A 17,161-nucleotide genomic window follows, 5' to 3' on the forward strand; every position below is an offset into this window, starting at 1 on the left:
AAGTATCCATCGTCACTACAGTGGGTTGGGTTGCTGCTGTGGTACAGGTTTGATCCCTGGCCCAGGAACTTCCACATGCTCTGAGTGTGGCCAAAACAAAACTAGGAACCATCATAGGTGTGGCTGTGTAAAACTGAAAGATATGCATGTGTTCTAGTATACATTTCTGTTTTTCTGTCCTACTTCATGCGTAACTCAAGAATAGGAAAATACTAGCCACCTCCTTAAGGTCATTGTCCTGCCTTGAGCATTAGAAAGGACACAATTGGAGTTCCCATCGTGGCGCAGTGGTTAACGAATCCGACTAGGAACCATGAGGTTGCGGGTTCGGTCTCTGCCCTTGCTCAGTGGGTTAATGATCTGGCGTTGCCGTGAGCTGTGGTGTAAGTCGCAGATGTGGCTCGGATCCTGCGTTGCTGTGGCTCTGGCTTAGGCCGGCGGCTACAGCTCCGATTCGACCCCTAGCCTGGGAACCTCCATATGCCGCAGGAGCGGCCCAAGAAATAGCAAAAAGACAAAAAAAAAAAAGAAAGAAAGAAAGGACGCAAGTACTTTTATTTAAATGTATCAGATATCAAATGGTATATTCACGTAGTTAATTTTTGTACATTTTGAGCTGAGTTGTCTTTTGTGTTGCCAGGAGCTGAATGAAAATCAGAGCACCCCCAAAAAAGAAAAACAGGAGTGGCTTTCAAAGCAGAAGGAAAACATACAACATTTCCAAGCAGAAGAAGAGGCTAATCTTCTACGGCGTCAGAGACAATACCTAGAGCTGGAATGCCGTCGCTTCAAGAGAAGAATGTTGCTTGGGCGACATAACTTAGAGCAGGACCTTGTCAGGGAGGTAAGTTTGAAACCAGAATCTCTCCTGAAAGTACGTCACTCACTTCCCAGCCTCAGAGTCTTTGCACTTGTACTTCCCTTAGCCTGAATTATTCTTCCCTGGGTTATCTTCCTCCCTTCGGGTATCTTAGATATCACCTCCTCAGAAATGCCTTCCCTGATCACCAGTCCTCCTCTTCCTTTTTTGAATGTTCTTTGTACTTCTCTCTCTTGCACGCATATGCTTTTTTTAGGAGGGAAGACTCTCTTCATGCCTAGAATAGAAGTTTTATGAAATTACTGGTTTTGTTTAGGTCTTTATATCCCTAGTATTTGTCCCATAGTGGTATTCGATATGGATTTATTAAATAAATATTAAGTCTGTGGATGAGGGAAGTATTCATTTTTAAATATGTTAAAATTAACTGGATAATTTATGCCTTTTGATTTGCAATGAGTGCCATGAAATATGTGTTACCACTTAGCATATTTTTATAATCACATAATTTTTTTTGTTTTATTGGAGTTAATTTACAAGGTTATGATAATTTCTGCTGTACAACAAAGTGACCCAGTCATACATATATACATATCCATTGTCTCTGAGATTCTTTTCCCATATAGATTATCACACAATACTGAGTAGAGTTCTAAGTCCGTGAGTCTGTTTCTATTTTGCAAATGAGTTCAATTGTGTCCTTATTTTTAGATTCCACATATAGGTGACATCATATGATGTTTTTCTTCCACTATCTAACTTCACTTAGTATGATAGTCTCTAGGTCCATCCATGTTTCTGCAGATAGCATTGTTTCATTCTTTTTTAATGGCTGAGTAATATTCCATAGTGTATATGTACCACATCTTCTTTCCATTCTTCTGTTGATAGACATTTAGATTGCTTCCATGTCTTGGCTCTTGTAAGTACTGCAGTGAACATTGGGGTGCATGTATCTTTTCGAATTATAGTTTTCTCTGGATAGATGCTCAGGAGTGGGATTGCTGGATCATTTGGTAGTTCTGTTTTTAATTTTTTGAGGAACCGCCATATTGTTTTCCATACTGGTTGCATGAGTATACATTCCCACCAACAGTGTAAGAGGGTCCCCTTCTCTCCACACCCTCTCCAGAATTTTTTATTTGTAGACTTTTTGGTGATGGCCATTCTGGTTGGTGGTAATCATAGTAGTTTTGACTTGCATTTCTCTAATAATTAGTGACATAGAACATCTTTTCATATTTTTTTGGCCATCTCTATGTCATCATTGGAGAAATGTCTATTTTAGATCTTCTGCCCATTTTTTGATTGGATTCTTTGGGGGTTTTTTTGATATTGAGCAGAGGAGATGTTTGTATATTTTAGAGATTGATCTCGTCAGTTCCTTCATTTGCAAATATTTTCTCCCATTTGTGGATTGTCTTTTTGTTTTGTTTATAGTTTCCTTCGCTGTGAAAAACCTTTTAAGTTTAATTAGGTCCCATTTGTTTATTTTAGTTTTTATTGTCATTAGGAGGTGAATCTGAGAAGATACTGCTATAGTTTATGTCAGGGTATTCTGCCTGTGTTTTCCTCTGAGAGTTTTACAGTATCCGGTCTTACATTTAAGTCTTTAATCCATTTTGAGTTTATTTTTGTATATGGTGTTAGAGAACATTCTATTTTCATTCTTTTGCATGTAGCTGTCCAGTTTTCCCAACACTCCTTATTGAAGAGACTTTTTTCCATTCTATATTCTTGACTCCTTTGTCATAGATTATTGGCCATAGGTGCTTGGGTTTACTTTGTAATTGCATAATTTTTTTTCTTTTTATCTTTTTATGGCCACACCCACAGCATATGGAGAGCCACAGGCTAGGGAGTTGAATCGGAGATGTAGGCGCTGGCCTGCACCCCAGCCACAGCAACGCCAGATCTGAGCCACATCTGTGACCTACACCATAGCTCATAGCAACATGGGATCCTTAACCCACTGAGCGAGGCCAGGGGTCGAACCTGTGTCCTCATGGATGCCAGTCAGACTTGTTTCTGCTGAGCCATGACGGAAACTCCTATAATCATGTAATTATTAATTGGGCAAGTGTAGAAACTCTTGTGCCAGTGAAAACAAATATTCTCATTATCAGGAATACCTGTGAGTACAAATAAATTTATTTCTGATAGTGATTTAAAATAAGCTTCAAGGAGTTCCCGTCATGGTGCAATGGAAACAAATCCGACTAAGAACCATGAGATTGCGTGTTCAATCCCTGGCTTTGCTCAGTGGATTAAGGATCTAGCATTTCCATGAGCTGTGGTGTAGGTTGCAGACATGGCTTGGATCTGATGTTGCTGTGGCTATGGTGTAGGCCAGCAGCTATAGCTCCGATTGGACCCCCTAGCCTGGGAATTTCCATATGCTGCTGATGCGGCCCTAAAAAGCAAAAAAATAATAATAATAAGCTTCAAATATAGCATAATTGTTCAAATTCACTAATAATTCCAGATAATTCAGGAAATTCAGATTAAAACAGTTGCAGCAATTAAATAAGAACAGTTTAGGAGTTCCCATTGTAACTCAGCAGAAATGAGTCTGACTAACATCCATGAGAATGCAGGTTCGATCCCTGGCCTCACTCAGTGGGTTAAGGATCCAGTGTTGCCATGAGCTGTGGTGTAGGTTATAGACACAGCTCAAATCTGGCATTGCTGTGGCTGTGGTGTAGGCCAGCGGCTACAACTCTGATTCAACCCCTAGCCTGGAAATTTCCATATGCGATGAGTGCAGCCCTAAAAAGACAAAAAAAGAGAGAGAACAGTTTAAAAGACTGGCAACACTGAGTCCTAGTCCATTATATTGTTAGGTGAAGAAAGCACATTACATCCCTAAAATGTATATTGTTACTCAGTTTTAAAACTACATGTTTTTGTATAATAGATGTTTCATGATAAGCATGGGGAAGTTTGGGGAGCATTTGCTCCACATGTTGGCTTCTGGAGAGAGGGTTTGCAGAGGCAGAGGGGGCAGGTTTGACTTCTACGTTGTTTGAGTGTTGTGCACTTGTTCTTTTTCATCTGAAAAAAAGAAATAGAACATTTATTGAGCATCATGTTCTAGGTATTGTACTGAGAACTTTCCATTTATGAGCTCAGTTCATCCTCGCATTAAATCTGTGAAATAACAAAATATTTTTATCTCCATTTGAAAAGTGGTGAAACTGAACCACAGATAGTTTAAATAACTAAGGCAAGGACGTAGTGCTTGTAAGTATTAGAGCCAGGATTTAGAACACAGGCAGTCTCGCTCCAGAATCCTTGTTCTTATCCACTACACTGTCCTGGGTATTGTATGTAATAGAATTGAATAGGATACTCTGAAGAAATTCAAAGGGAGTTTCTGCTGTGTTGCAGTGGGTGAATGGTCTGGCTTGTCTCTGTGGAGGCACCGGTTCGATCCCCAGCGTGGCCCAGTGTTGCTGTAGCAATAGTGTAGGTGCTGCTTTAGCTCAAATTCAGTCTCTGGCCCAGGACCTTCCATGTGCGGCTGAAAAAGTAAAAAAAGAAATTCAAAGTTCTCTTCAAATGTAAAATCAGAAGACAGATAAAGAAGGAAAGGAAGAAGGAAGGGCATTAAGCCTTTTCAAACATATTTGATATGTCTTACATTTATTGTATAAAATAGTATTAATGGACTAGTAAATGAAAATAATTAGATTAGCGCTGCTAATTGCCCATTTACTACACTAAAGATCATAAAATCTAATATTTACTAGGCAGTCATTATTGAATCTGAGGATTGCGTCTATTTCCTGGTTAGTCTGTTTCTTGGGATTTTTTTTTTTTTTCGGGCATTGCACAGCAATGAATTATACCTTTGTCTTTTGTGTTACGGATTAGGAGTTAAATAAAAGGCAGACTCAAAAGGACTTAGAGCATGCCATGCTGCTGCGACAGCATGAATCTATGCAAGAACTGGAGTTCCGCCACCTCAACACAATTCAGAAGATGCGCTGTGAGTTGATCAGATTGCAGCATCAAACTGAGCTCACTAACCAGCTGGAATATAATAAGCGAAGAGAACGAGAACTGAGGCGAAAGCATGTCATGGAGGTTCGACAACAGCCTAAGAGTCTGAAGGTACTTTTAGCCTAAGCTTCTTGACAGAGGGAAAAGAGATAAAAGGTATCCATATAAGCAGTAAAAGTCTAAGATAAAATTGAATAAACTTTTTTCTTTTCATTTTAAGCATGTTTAGTTAGTTTTAATATGGATGTCTGTAGCTACCAACTTTTGCACGTGTATTTCTCAGTAGAGTACAAAAAATTTTAACTATGGGAAATGCCATAACTAAGAACCAAAATTCTTATTTTAACGTACCCACATGTCCAGTGCTGATATTATAGTCTACTTGTTAACATACCAACATATTGGCTTCTTTTTTGTTCTAAGAAATCCAGTTTTGGAATCTTACTCGCTCTGAATGTAATTTGTATCCCCCTCACGAAAGAGTAAATTTCTAATCAGTACAGTACAGCAGCTAGTGAATGAAAAATGCCTTTTTACCTCCTCTCCTTTCATTGTCTGTACTCATCTTAAGAGGACTAGTGGAGTTATCACAGTATTACTCTAATTCTGCTTAATTTTTTTTTATGTACATGAATAGTTGGATTATGTATATTTTTTAATTAGCACATCAGAATGGAGCTAGTTGGTATATGCCCTCCCCCAAACAAATAAGGAAAGACAAGCATTAGTGATATATAATACCAAAGGACTTTAAATTTTGTATTTGCTTTGTATAGAGGAATTCATTCACATGGTATGAAATTCAAAAGACACCAAAGTATATTATAAAGGTAAAGGTTTCCGTCTTTTTCCTTGTCCCTCTAGCCACCTCATACAGTCCCCACCACCAAATTTAACCAGCGTTAACAATTCCAATAAATTTTCCAAGTTTATGATTTGTGATATATATTTAAAAGAGCATATTCACATGAATCATAATAAACAAAACTCATCACTCTGTGTAGGCTCACCTCCATAGCAGCATGTCAGTTAATATGCACATGTCTACATAGTTTAAACTTACTTAAATCCAGGAAGCCCAGGTCCCACAGTATTTACTTTTACACCTACCCCCTTTTTAAAACTAATTGAACTCTAAAAATGGTTCTTGATCTTACTTGAATTACTGTCCTGGAGTAAAATGAAATTCATTCACAGGAGTAATCTGTGTCAAAATCTAGAAGCTACACCACACCCAATGGTACCTCTGATTCCCACTCAACTTCACTCAAATAAGCTGTCCTAAACAAAGTATAGAAGCAAAGTTAAGATGTTTTTACCTTTTCCTTACAAACCTGAGTAAAATTTCACTTTGCTGTGTTTTCAGAAGACCTAATTAACATCATTTCGCAGTAGTTTATGTTGACTACTCACATAACTTTCTTTAGTCATTGCTTTAGAAAACCAGATTGATAACAATTTTTCAAATTTATTTTGTCTTTGTAATGGAGGGGTATATTCTCTTGGCTACAGAACAGACAATTTCCCACCAAAATATTATTTAAATAACATATCTCTATTATTAATTAATTATAGTATTAAAGTCAGCAGCACCCAGCAGTAAACCAAACCAAAAGCTTGTTAGTTTTTTGTAGTCATACCATAAAGCTGATATAACCATTTCTGTAGGACTTAGCATAGAGTTGTTTGGTGTCTAACCATTCCTTTCTGTTTCTTCTTATTACCTTTTCAGTTTGAAAGCTTGTCAACTTAGTGTTATCTTCACAGATACTATACAAAAAGTGAGGAGAAAAATGTTTTACAATCACAGTCAGACATTGAATAAATGCCTCCTTCTGATGACAAATGACCTCAAGATTTTCCATTAAGGAGAATGTTCTGTTACTTTAGTAGGGAAGAAAATCACCATGTTCATTTTAGTTATGTATTTCTATCTGCTTACTCAATTTGAGCAAAAGACTTGATTTTAATACCAGGTTATCCCATTTTTATTTACCTAATTAATAGGTGTCTGTTCCAACTTTCTTCAGGACTTTAAAGGAGGGTAGGGGGACTTCAGTTTGGGCACTTATGTAAGTTGATAGGATTTGGGGGGTTGGGGTACCATGTCTAGGGAATGGATTGGATACATACCTATTGCCTACCCTGTTGTTTCTTTATCTACTGTCTCTTAACTCAAATTGTTTTATCTCGGAAATATTTATGTAGTTCATGTCTGTTATCATTACCCCAAGAAGGGTTGTCGTCCCCCCCCTTGCCCTATAACTTTTATTTGACCTTTGAAAGATTGGTTAGCTTGACTGATTTTTAGGCTTTTGCTTGTGGTTTCAAAGAATAAGCCTTTACTAAGTATGTCTTCACATAGTTTGTCCCCTTAAGGAAAAGACAGTTATAATAGCAGTATTAGTCAGTTACTAATACCTTACTTATTTGGGATCTGTCATAGACTATTGTAGTTGGAGTTGAGATTGTCATTAAAAGAAATCGGAGGAGCTCCTGCTGTGTGGCTCATGGGGGGTCGGCAATGTCTTGGGAGTGCTGGGACATAGGTTTGATCCCTGGCCCAGCACAGTAGATTAAGGATCTGGCTGCTTAGTTCACTGCTGCAGCTTGGATGTTATCCCTGGCCCAGGAGCTCCATGTACTGCAGGGCGGTCAAAAAAAAAAAAGGAAAGAAATTGGAGCAAGATGTCTCAGATAAGGAACAGCAAATATGCTTATTTTCTGCTTCAGAGATCTGATAAAGTTTTGCCTGGCCAATAAACTACTTTTACATCTACTGTACTTTAATGCATGAGAATACATTTTAATTTTCTATAATCAATATATACAGTAATCAAAGTTAATTTTAATATTTACCTATAACTGAATTTACTAGCATAATAGTATTACTTGAAATCTTATGAAAAATGAAGTTCTTGGAATTCTTGTGGTGCAGAGGATTTAGGATCTGGCATTGTAACTGCAGTGGCGTGGGTTCGCTCCCTGGCCCAGAAACTTCCATATGCTGCAGGTACAACCAAAAAATAAGAATGAGGTTCTTAATATTCTAATGTTTAAATTAGAGTTTTTGTTATAAAAATGCATAGAATCTAATGGTCTGGCCTAATAGCAAAGTGGAAAAGTACTGTACCTGAAACCTTATGATTTGACCTTTTGTCTTCCTCTCTCTTTCTCCTAGTAGCTTTATTTTTATATCAGCCATGTGCCGTATATTAAAGATTATATACATCTTTTTTTTTTTCCTTCCCAGTCTAAAGAACTCCAAATAAAAAAGCAGTTTCAGGACACCTGCAAAATACAAACCAGACAGTACAAAGCATTAAGAAATCACCTACTGGAAACTACACCAAAGAGTGAGCACAAAGCTGTTCTGAAACGGCTCAAGGAAGAGCAAACCCGGAAGTTAGCCATCTTGGCTGAACAGTATGACCATAGCATTAATGAAATGCTCTCCACACAAGCTGTGAGTTTGCTTTTATTAGACAAGATGAATATAGTGCCCCTTTCTTTGCACCACTCGAATGAAATCCTAGCAATTAAAGTACTAGTTAGAGATGATAGCTCTCCTGCAGCCTGGAAAATAGTGGCACTGGTCTGTATTTTCTTGTTTTCAGTATTGCTTAGAAGTAAGCATGGTTTATATAGAATTCTCATTGATACATTTAGATGTAAGGTTCTGAATAGACTGACTCTGTCAGTGCCTCTCAGGTGTTTAGCACACATCACAATGGTATAGCAAGATTAGAGCAGCAGCTTTGATAAGCAGTGGGCAGGAGTAATACTACATTGGGAATCTAAATGGTCACATTTTAGTGTATGCAAATACAAATATTTTCTATGTAAGTTTTACAAACTTTTTCTTTCTTTTTTTTTTTTTTTTTTGCTATTTCTTTGGGCCGCTCCCACAGCATATGGAGGTTCCCAGGTTAGGGGTCATATCGGAGCTGTAGCCACCAGCCTATGCCAGAGACACAGCAACGCCGGATCGTTAACCCACTGAGCAAGGCAGGGACTGAACCTGCAACCTCATGATTCCTAGTCGGATTCATTAACCATTGCGCCACGACGGGAACTCCACAAACTTTTTCTTAAGAGACCAGATGGTAAATACTTTAAGTTTTGTGGGCCAGGATATAAAATTGAGTATATTACATGGGTACTTATAGAGCCATTTAAAATATAGGAGTTCCAGGGAGTTCCTATCATGGCTCAGTATAACGAACCCTAGTAGTTTCCCTGAGGATGTGGATTCAATCCCTGGCCTTGCTCAGTGGGTTAAGGATCCAGTGTCGCCGTGAGCTCTGGTGTAGGTCACAGATACAGCTTGGATCCCAAGTTGCTGTGGCTATGGCATAGCCCAGCAGCTGCAGCTCCGATTTGACCCCTAGCCTGGGAACTTCCATATGCTGCATGTATGGCCCTAAAAAGACAAAACAGTATACACACCTTAGACAGGAGTTCTGGAGTGCCTGTTGTGGCTCAGCATTAATGAACCCTACTAGTATGTATGAGGATTCAGGTTCAATACCTGGCCCCACTCAGTGGCTTAAGGATCCGACATTGCCATGAACTGTAGTGTTGGTTACAGTTGTGGCTGGGATCTGGCATTGCTATGGCTGTGGCATAGGCCAGCAACTGCAGCTCTGATTCGACCCCTAGCCTAGGAAGTTCCATATGCTTCAAGTGCAGCCCTAAATTATACATATATTTATGAGTTCTCACATGGCTCAGCAGGTTAAGGATCCAGCATTGTCAATACAGTGGCTCAGGTTGCTGCTGTGGTATGGGTTCGATCCCTGGCCTGTGAACTTCTGCATGCCATAGGCATGGCCAAAAAGAATAAATAAAATGTAAAAGCCATTCCTGGAGTTCCTGTTGTGGCACAGCAGAAACAAATCCAACTAGGAACCATGAGGTTGCGGGTTCGATCCCTGGCCTCACTCAGTGGGTTAAGGGTCTGGCATTGCCGTGCGCCATGGTATAGGCCAGCAGCTGTAACTTCAATTCAGCCCCTAGCCTGGGAACCTCCATATGCCACGGGTGTAGCCCTAAAAAAGCAATAAAATAAAGTAAAATAAAATGAAAATCAAAGCCATTCTTAACTAGTGGATTATAAAATTAATTAACTAAACAGGCAACTGCCCTGATTTGGTCTGGAGGCTGTAGTTCTATAGTTATTTCTATTGCAGAGATTCACTCTTATAACACCTTATCAGATTGTAGATTTTTCTTAAGGAAAATATGGTTATTCAGGCATCCTCCAAATAGCTTATGATAGCTTTTATCTTCATAATATTATCAGTGGTTACTGTGCCTTCCTTTTTTCAGAGATGTTCACCCCAAGATACGAGAGAACAATTGTGTTTTCTACAAAATAGTAATATCTTTTCTCACACTTCCTTTCCATAGGTCATGAATAGATATCTCACAGTAGGATATGTCTTTTTCTTTCCTCTCTTTCAGCTACGTTTGGATGAAGCACAGGAAGCAGAGTGCCAGGTTTTGAAGATGCAGCTGCAGCAGGAACTGGAGCTGTTAAATGCATATCAGAGCAAAATCAAGATGCAAGCTGAGGCACAACATGATCGAGAGCTTCGGGAACTTGAACAGAGGGTCTCTCTCCGCAGGGCACTCTTAGAACAAAAGGTATAAGTTATAGAAGGAATTTGATTGTGCTACTATTTGCTTTCATCAGAAACAGTTTATATATACATTTTCATATTGACGGAGGTAGCTTTAAATTATTCTCACAATACCATATTTTCTTAATTCTAATTTTGGTAATGTTTTTCTTTAAAGTTAGTGATTCAGTAATGAACCTTATAATTAATAAATTCTAAACATCAGGGGAATATAGTTAAGTAGTAATTGCTAGAGGAAAGATGTAGGGTTATGTGAAGATGGTAGACTTGTGAGAGAGTAGCTCTAGTTCCATGTTCCTCACTCCTCACCCCCCTTTTTTTTGTGGCTGCTTCATGGGCCAAATCCTGATTCCTGGACCAGCAATCACATCCAAGCCACAGCTGTGGCAATACTGGATCCTTTAAACCACTGTGCCAAGCCAGTGGTCGAACCTCATCCTGCTGCTGTGGGGAAACGCTGATCTTGTTGCACCATAACAGGAACTCCTTTCTTCACTTCTTTTGTGCATCTACCTCTACCTAAAGAGGATGGAGAAAAACTTGGATAGAGAACGAAGAGAATTAGTGATTGTCTAAGAGAGGCAAAAGATCTGGAATATGTACTTTACTCTTGTATCCCCATCCTGGAACTGTACAGATTGGTGGAATAGTAGGGGACAGAAGATAAAAGCAGTTCCACACAAGTGAAGTCCGGCTGAAAATGTTAATTCTAGACGTAAGGTTTTATTGGTTTTTATTTATTTTTTATTTTACTTTTTTTTCTCAGATACATTAGAGAATATAACTAGAATCCCTGAATTTAATTCCACTCATTAAGATAGCTCTGTGTGTGTGTGTGTGTGTATGTGTGTTGGGGGAAAGCTGATGGGAAAAGATTTTTAGATTTTGAGAGAAAGAGAGGAAGGGCATTTATGATGACGAGTAGAAATCAGTTGTATCCAGAATTCAGAGCTATGTTCCAGAATTCCTGAGCCATTTACTTCCCAAGAGCTGATAGTCTTAGGTCCATTGGTCCTTTGTAAGTTAGCACTTGCCTAAGTTATTAAAAGCTGTCATGGTTTCTGGGCTATAAGTTTTCCTCTGTTTTCTACAGTTCTTGTGATAAAAACAGAATGCCTTATTAAATTTAAAAAGTAGATTTTTAAAAAACCAACCTAGGGAGTTCCCGTCGTGGCTCAGTGGTTAACGAATCCAACTAGGAACCATGAGATTGCGGGTTCGATCCCTGACCTTGCTCAGTGGGTTAAGGATCCAGCATTGCTGCTGTTGTGAAGCAGGTTTGATCCCTGGCCTGGGGAAGTAACTTCCACATGCTGTGGGTGTTGCCAAAAGAAAAAAAAAAAAAAAAAACCACCTAAATAAAATGTTACTCTTTTTCTGACACTCTCTTTACAGGCTTCTTTGAGAAGTACTTGCTTCTAAAAATTATCTCACTTGTGTTTCTCATTCAAGATGGGTAAACACATGTAAATGTTGAGAAAAATGTAGTTTGTACCATGTATAGATTTAATAAATCTGTATCTAAAGTTCTGTCTCTTATGCTTCAAAAAATTACCTGAAATGAAAACTTCCTGAAATATTTCAGGAATAGTGTTAGGAGAGAAATATTGGTACTATTACAGTCAGCCCCATAACTGTGGGTTCTGCATCCCCAGATTCAACTAGCCTGACTGAAAATATTTAGGGGGAAAAAATTCCAGAAAGTTCCAAAAAGCAAAACATGCAATTTGCTGCATGCCTCGGCAACTATTTGCATAGCATTTACATTGTATAGGGTATTATAAGTAATCTAGAGATGACTTAAAGTATGGTGGTATGTGTGTAGCTTACATGCACATACTATACTATTTTATATTAGGGACTTAAGCATCCTCTGATTTTGGTATCTGAGGGAGGGTTCTGGGACTGTTCCACTAAGGATACTAGGGTGGGACTGTGTGTTTGTATTTTTAGCTCCACCTAGTGGTTACTAATTAATATCTTAGATACAATCTTACTTCAATATATGAACCAAAACCTACATCTTCTACAAAGCCTAGTAAAATGTGGGTGTAAAACTGATACACAATGATGAAGATGCAGCAGCACTCTCATATATTGATAATGCGTTTTGGAAAGCAATTTGGAAGTATATGTAGAGCTTTGGAAATGTTAAATATTTAAGATTTTGAGAGTTTATTCTAAGGAAATCTAAATATAGGAAGAACAAAATATTTAAATATGGTAATTATAGCATGTTCTATAATGGTTTAAAATACACAACCAGGAGTTCTCTTGTGGCTCAGTGGGTTAAAGATCTGTCATTGTCACTGCAGTGTCACAGGTTTGATCCCTGACCTGGGAACTTCCATTTGCTGCAGGTGTGGCCAAAAAAAAAAAAGAAAGAAAGAAAGAAAAAAAACTATCTAAAATAGGAGTTCCCGTTGTGTCTCAATGGTTAACGAAGCCGACTAGGAACCATTAGGTAGTGGGTTCGATCCCTGGCCTCGCTCAGTGGGTTAAGGATACAGCATTGCTGTAAGCTTTGGTGTAGGTCGCAGACTCAGCTCGGATCCTGCGTTGCTGTGGCTCTGGAGAAGGCTGGCAGCTACAGCTCCAATTAGACCCCTAGCCTGGGAACCTCCATATGCCGCAGGTGCGGCCCTAGAAAATACAAAAAAAAACCAAAAAACTATCTAAAATAGAGATATAAATGAGTAATTATGGCCAAGTTCACTTAAAAAATTTTATTCAACCATTTAAATGATGACTACAAAGACAGTATTTATGTGAGAAAATGCTTATGATATGTTTAATAAAATTAAAAAGACAAATCACATTTAAAGTGAATTGAAGTAATGCTAGTAGTAGCTCTATTAATATATTAGAATGGTTTATTTTTCTGTTTTACTTTTTATTTTGTTTTTTTAAAAACACCTTTATTGTTTATTTTTTTAATTTTTTAATTTATTTTTTTGGTCTTTTTGTCTTTTTAGGGCATCTGCAGTATATGGAGGTTCCCAGGCTAGGGGTCTAATCAGAGCTACAGCTGCTGGCCTACACCACAGCCACAGCAACGCAGGGTCCAAGCCATGTCTGCAGCCTGCACCCACAGCTCATGGCAATGCCAAATCCTTAACCCACTGAGCAAGGCCAGGGATCGAACCCGCAATTTCATGGTTCCTAGTCAGATTCGTTTCCACTGTGCCATGACAGGAACTCCCGTTTTACGTTTTTACTGTGATTTATATTACGTTGATGGGGAAGATGCATGAGATTGTTTAGTATTATATGTAATAAAGGAACAGTAGGGTGATAAATCTATAGTGCTTTGAATTGCTACATGATTTTTAGGGCTGACATTCACATTTCAAGTGGAGGTGCATAACTGTAAAGCAGTTTGGAGTCAGTTGGCAGCTACCAAGCCTATGTACCCTCTCTACAGAAATATTGAAAATCATAATAGCTGTGTTTTCTGCACTTTGTGCTTAGTGGTTGTACAGATAAGAAACAGTCATCTGAAAAGAAATAGAGATGGAACCAGAGTGAATATTAGTTGTTTCAAGATGGATAATAATTCTTTTTGAAAATTGCTTTAATCTCCGCATGAACTAGAATTGTTCCTTGAGGTTGAGGCCCCAACAAAGTAAAAGCGCTCACTTGAACTCACATGAGATCTTTTTATGACTTTTTCATAATTCATTTACATTAAAATTTCATCAGTATGACAACATAACTATAAATTAAATTCTCTGAAATTTATACATGCATGAAAAGTTACAGCATTTCTAAAATTTGTATGTTTCTGTATTTTAGTTTTGTCTTCTCTCAATTTTTCACTTAGTATCATCAAAATTGTTGGTAGTTTTATCATGTCCAACATTACAATTGAAATGTCTTACAGGATCTTTCTTTGTGGGTTTTTTGTTTGTTTTTTTCCTGTCTGTGGTGGAAATTCCTGGGCCAGGGATTGAACTGATGCCACAGCAGTGACCCAGTCCATAGCAGTGACAACACCAGATCCTTAACCCACTGTGCTGCAGGAGAACTCTCACATCTGGCAAATATAGAGAAACATAAATAAAAATTAAAATGTCCTTAATCCTTCTCAGAAATCACCACAGTTCAAAATTTGATGTCTTTCTCTCACAAGAATCATTCATGTTTAATCTAAATAATTTTCAAACTCTTCTTACTAGGGTCCATCTGGCATATTTGTAATTCTTCAAACACTTACTGTTTTCCCATGTCTTTGCATATGTTCTGTCTACTGAAAGTATTCTCCCTTCTTCTTGCCTTCCTGGTAAACTTTTATTCTTCCTTCAGAATCCATTCTGCCCCCTCCTCTAAAAAGACTTCTTTACCCTACTCTCCTTCCCCTGTGGAATGAATCACTCTGTCCTTTAATATTTCTGATATACTTCATAAACCTATTATTATAATCTTATCACATTCTGTATAAAATTTTATTTGCATGTGTTGCCCATACTAAACTGTGGGGTTTTTTTAAGGGTACTTTAAAAAATTGATAAATAGAAAGTAAACATCTATTGAGCTAAATGACCGTTGGCTTAAGTCTTCAAATATTTTGAAACCTGATTATTTAATGCTCCTTTACAAATTCTCTATTTCTTATCTTTTTAAAACGTTTTTTTTCATGGAAATTTTCAAACATACACAAAAGTAGGAAGAATTAGTGCAATGAAATTTCAAGTACTTATCACATAGCTTCAATAATTGTCAATATTATGCTGATTTTTTCTTACCTGTTCTACTACACACACATACAGCTTTTTGGGAGGCAGAAGGATTAGGGGGGAAATGGGGTACTTCAAAGCAAATTCTAGGATAGCGTTATTTCACTCCTAAATATAGATAAGGATTTCTTTACTATAACCATATTTCCATCATGACTTTTAACCAAATGAATACAATTTAAGTATTACCTAATACTCAGTCCATGCCTAAATTTCCCCATTTTATCTCAGAAATGTCTTATTTAAGTTGGCTTATTTGAATTGGAACCTAAACAAGGTCCAGACTTTGCTAGGATTAATTGTCTTTTAAGTCAATTTGTCTAGAATAGGCCCCTCTCTCCCCACTTTTTTTCTTTTTTCCATTGTGGATTGGATCATTTGCTCTGTAGGAAATCTCACCTTCTGGATTTGGCTGACTGCGTCCTCATGGTGTCATTTAATGTATATGCTTTCTCTTTTATTTCATATTTCTTGTAAACTGGTAATTAGACCCAGAGGCGTGACTATGTTTAGATTCAATTTTCTTCTCTTTTTTTCTTTTTAGGACTGCACCTGAGGCATGTGGAAATTCCCAGGCTAAGGGTCAAATTGGAGCTGCAGCTATGGGCCTACACCACAACCACAGCAACGCAGGATCCAAGCCGTGTCTCTGACCTACACCACAGCTTAGAGCAACGCTAGATCCTTAACCCACTGAGCAAGGCCAGGGATCAAACCTGCATCCTCATGGATACTAGTTAGGTTCGTTACCACTGAGCCATGACAGGAACTCCTCAATTTTCTTTTGAAAATAAAAAAAGCATTGCCATCATGGCTCAGCAGAAACCAATCTCACTAGTATCCATGAGGATGCAGGTTCAATCCCTGGCCTTGCTCAGTGGGTTAAGAATCTGGCCTTGCCATGAGCTGTGGTGGTTGCAGACGTGATTTGGATCTGGCATTGCTGTGGCATAGGCCAGTGGCTACAACTCCGATTTGACCCCTAGCCTGGAAACCCCCATATGCCGTGGATGCAGCCCTAAAAAGACCAAAAAAATATATTTTTTTTGGAAGGAATTTTTATGAAGGTTACTGTATACTTCCATTTGCATCACATCAAAATATATATATTGTCTACCTGTTCCCCTTTTAAGTGGTACTAATATTGATCAGTATTTAGGCAATTATCAGTTTGATCATTCATAAAAGTTCTTTCATCAGCCTTTTTTCATTATCTCTTATTTATTACGAATTTATATTTTTAAATTTATGTGCAGTCAACTACACTTAATTGTACTACCTTCCAGTTTTCCGTAACGGATTAGGATGGCTACCCAACCACTAATTTGTAGGTATATAGATCCATCTACCTTTTTTTTTTTTTTTTTTTTTTTGCTTTTCAAGGCCGCACCTGAAACATGTGGTTCCCAGACTAGGGGTTGAATCAGACCTGCAGCTGCTGGCCTCTGCCACAGCCACAGCAACACAGGATCCAAGCTCATGGCAACGACAGATCCTCAACCCACTGAGCAAGGCCAGGGATTGAACCTGCGCCTTCATGGATACTAGTCGAATTTGTTACCACTGAGCCACAATGGGAACTAACTTTTTAATGAAATCTTTATTAGTTTTTGTTTGCTTGCTTTTCACCTAAAGCTTTGCTCTGTCTTAACCGGAATGTGGTATAAGATGGGGTTCCATTTTTATTTCATTCCAAATGATTGGCCAGTTGTGCCGGTGTTACCTGTTTAAAATTCATTTTTTTTCCCATTGAATTAATTAATGCTTTGTTCTGCTTGTATAACCTACAAACAGAAGCTTCATGCTGTTGCACACCAATTACCGTATTTATTGTATTAGAGTGACATTTCAGTACGTCTGATAAGGCTAGTTTTCCCTTATCCATTTTATTTTTTATTCACTGTTTTACCTAATGGATTTAGTAGCCATTGATAATAACTGCCTTGATTTATTAA

General features: G+C 38.1%; 1 protein-coding gene across 1 annotated transcript in view; it reads left to right on the forward strand.

Moving 5' to 3' along the window:
* Window positions 1-17,161, forward strand: part of TAOK1 (TAO kinase 1) — a 153,051-nt gene that overhangs the window by 126,346 nt on the left and 9,544 nt on the right. The window contains exons 16-19 of the mRNA XM_003483075.4: window positions 641-844; window positions 4,697-4,936; window positions 8,079-8,291; window positions 10,292-10,474. Coding sequence (XP_003483123.1) covers window positions 641-844; window positions 4,697-4,936; window positions 8,079-8,291; window positions 10,292-10,474 — 840 coding nt within the window. The remainder of the gene's footprint in view (window positions 1-640; window positions 845-4,696; window positions 4,937-8,078; window positions 8,292-10,291; window positions 10,475-17,161) is intronic.

Source organism: Sus scrofa, chromosome 12 (genome assembly GCF_000003025.6).
Source record: "Sus scrofa isolate TJ Tabasco breed Duroc chromosome 12, Sscrofa11.1, whole genome shotgun sequence".
Classification (NCBI taxonomy): domain Eukaryota; kingdom Metazoa; phylum Chordata; class Mammalia; order Artiodactyla; family Suidae; genus Sus; species Sus scrofa.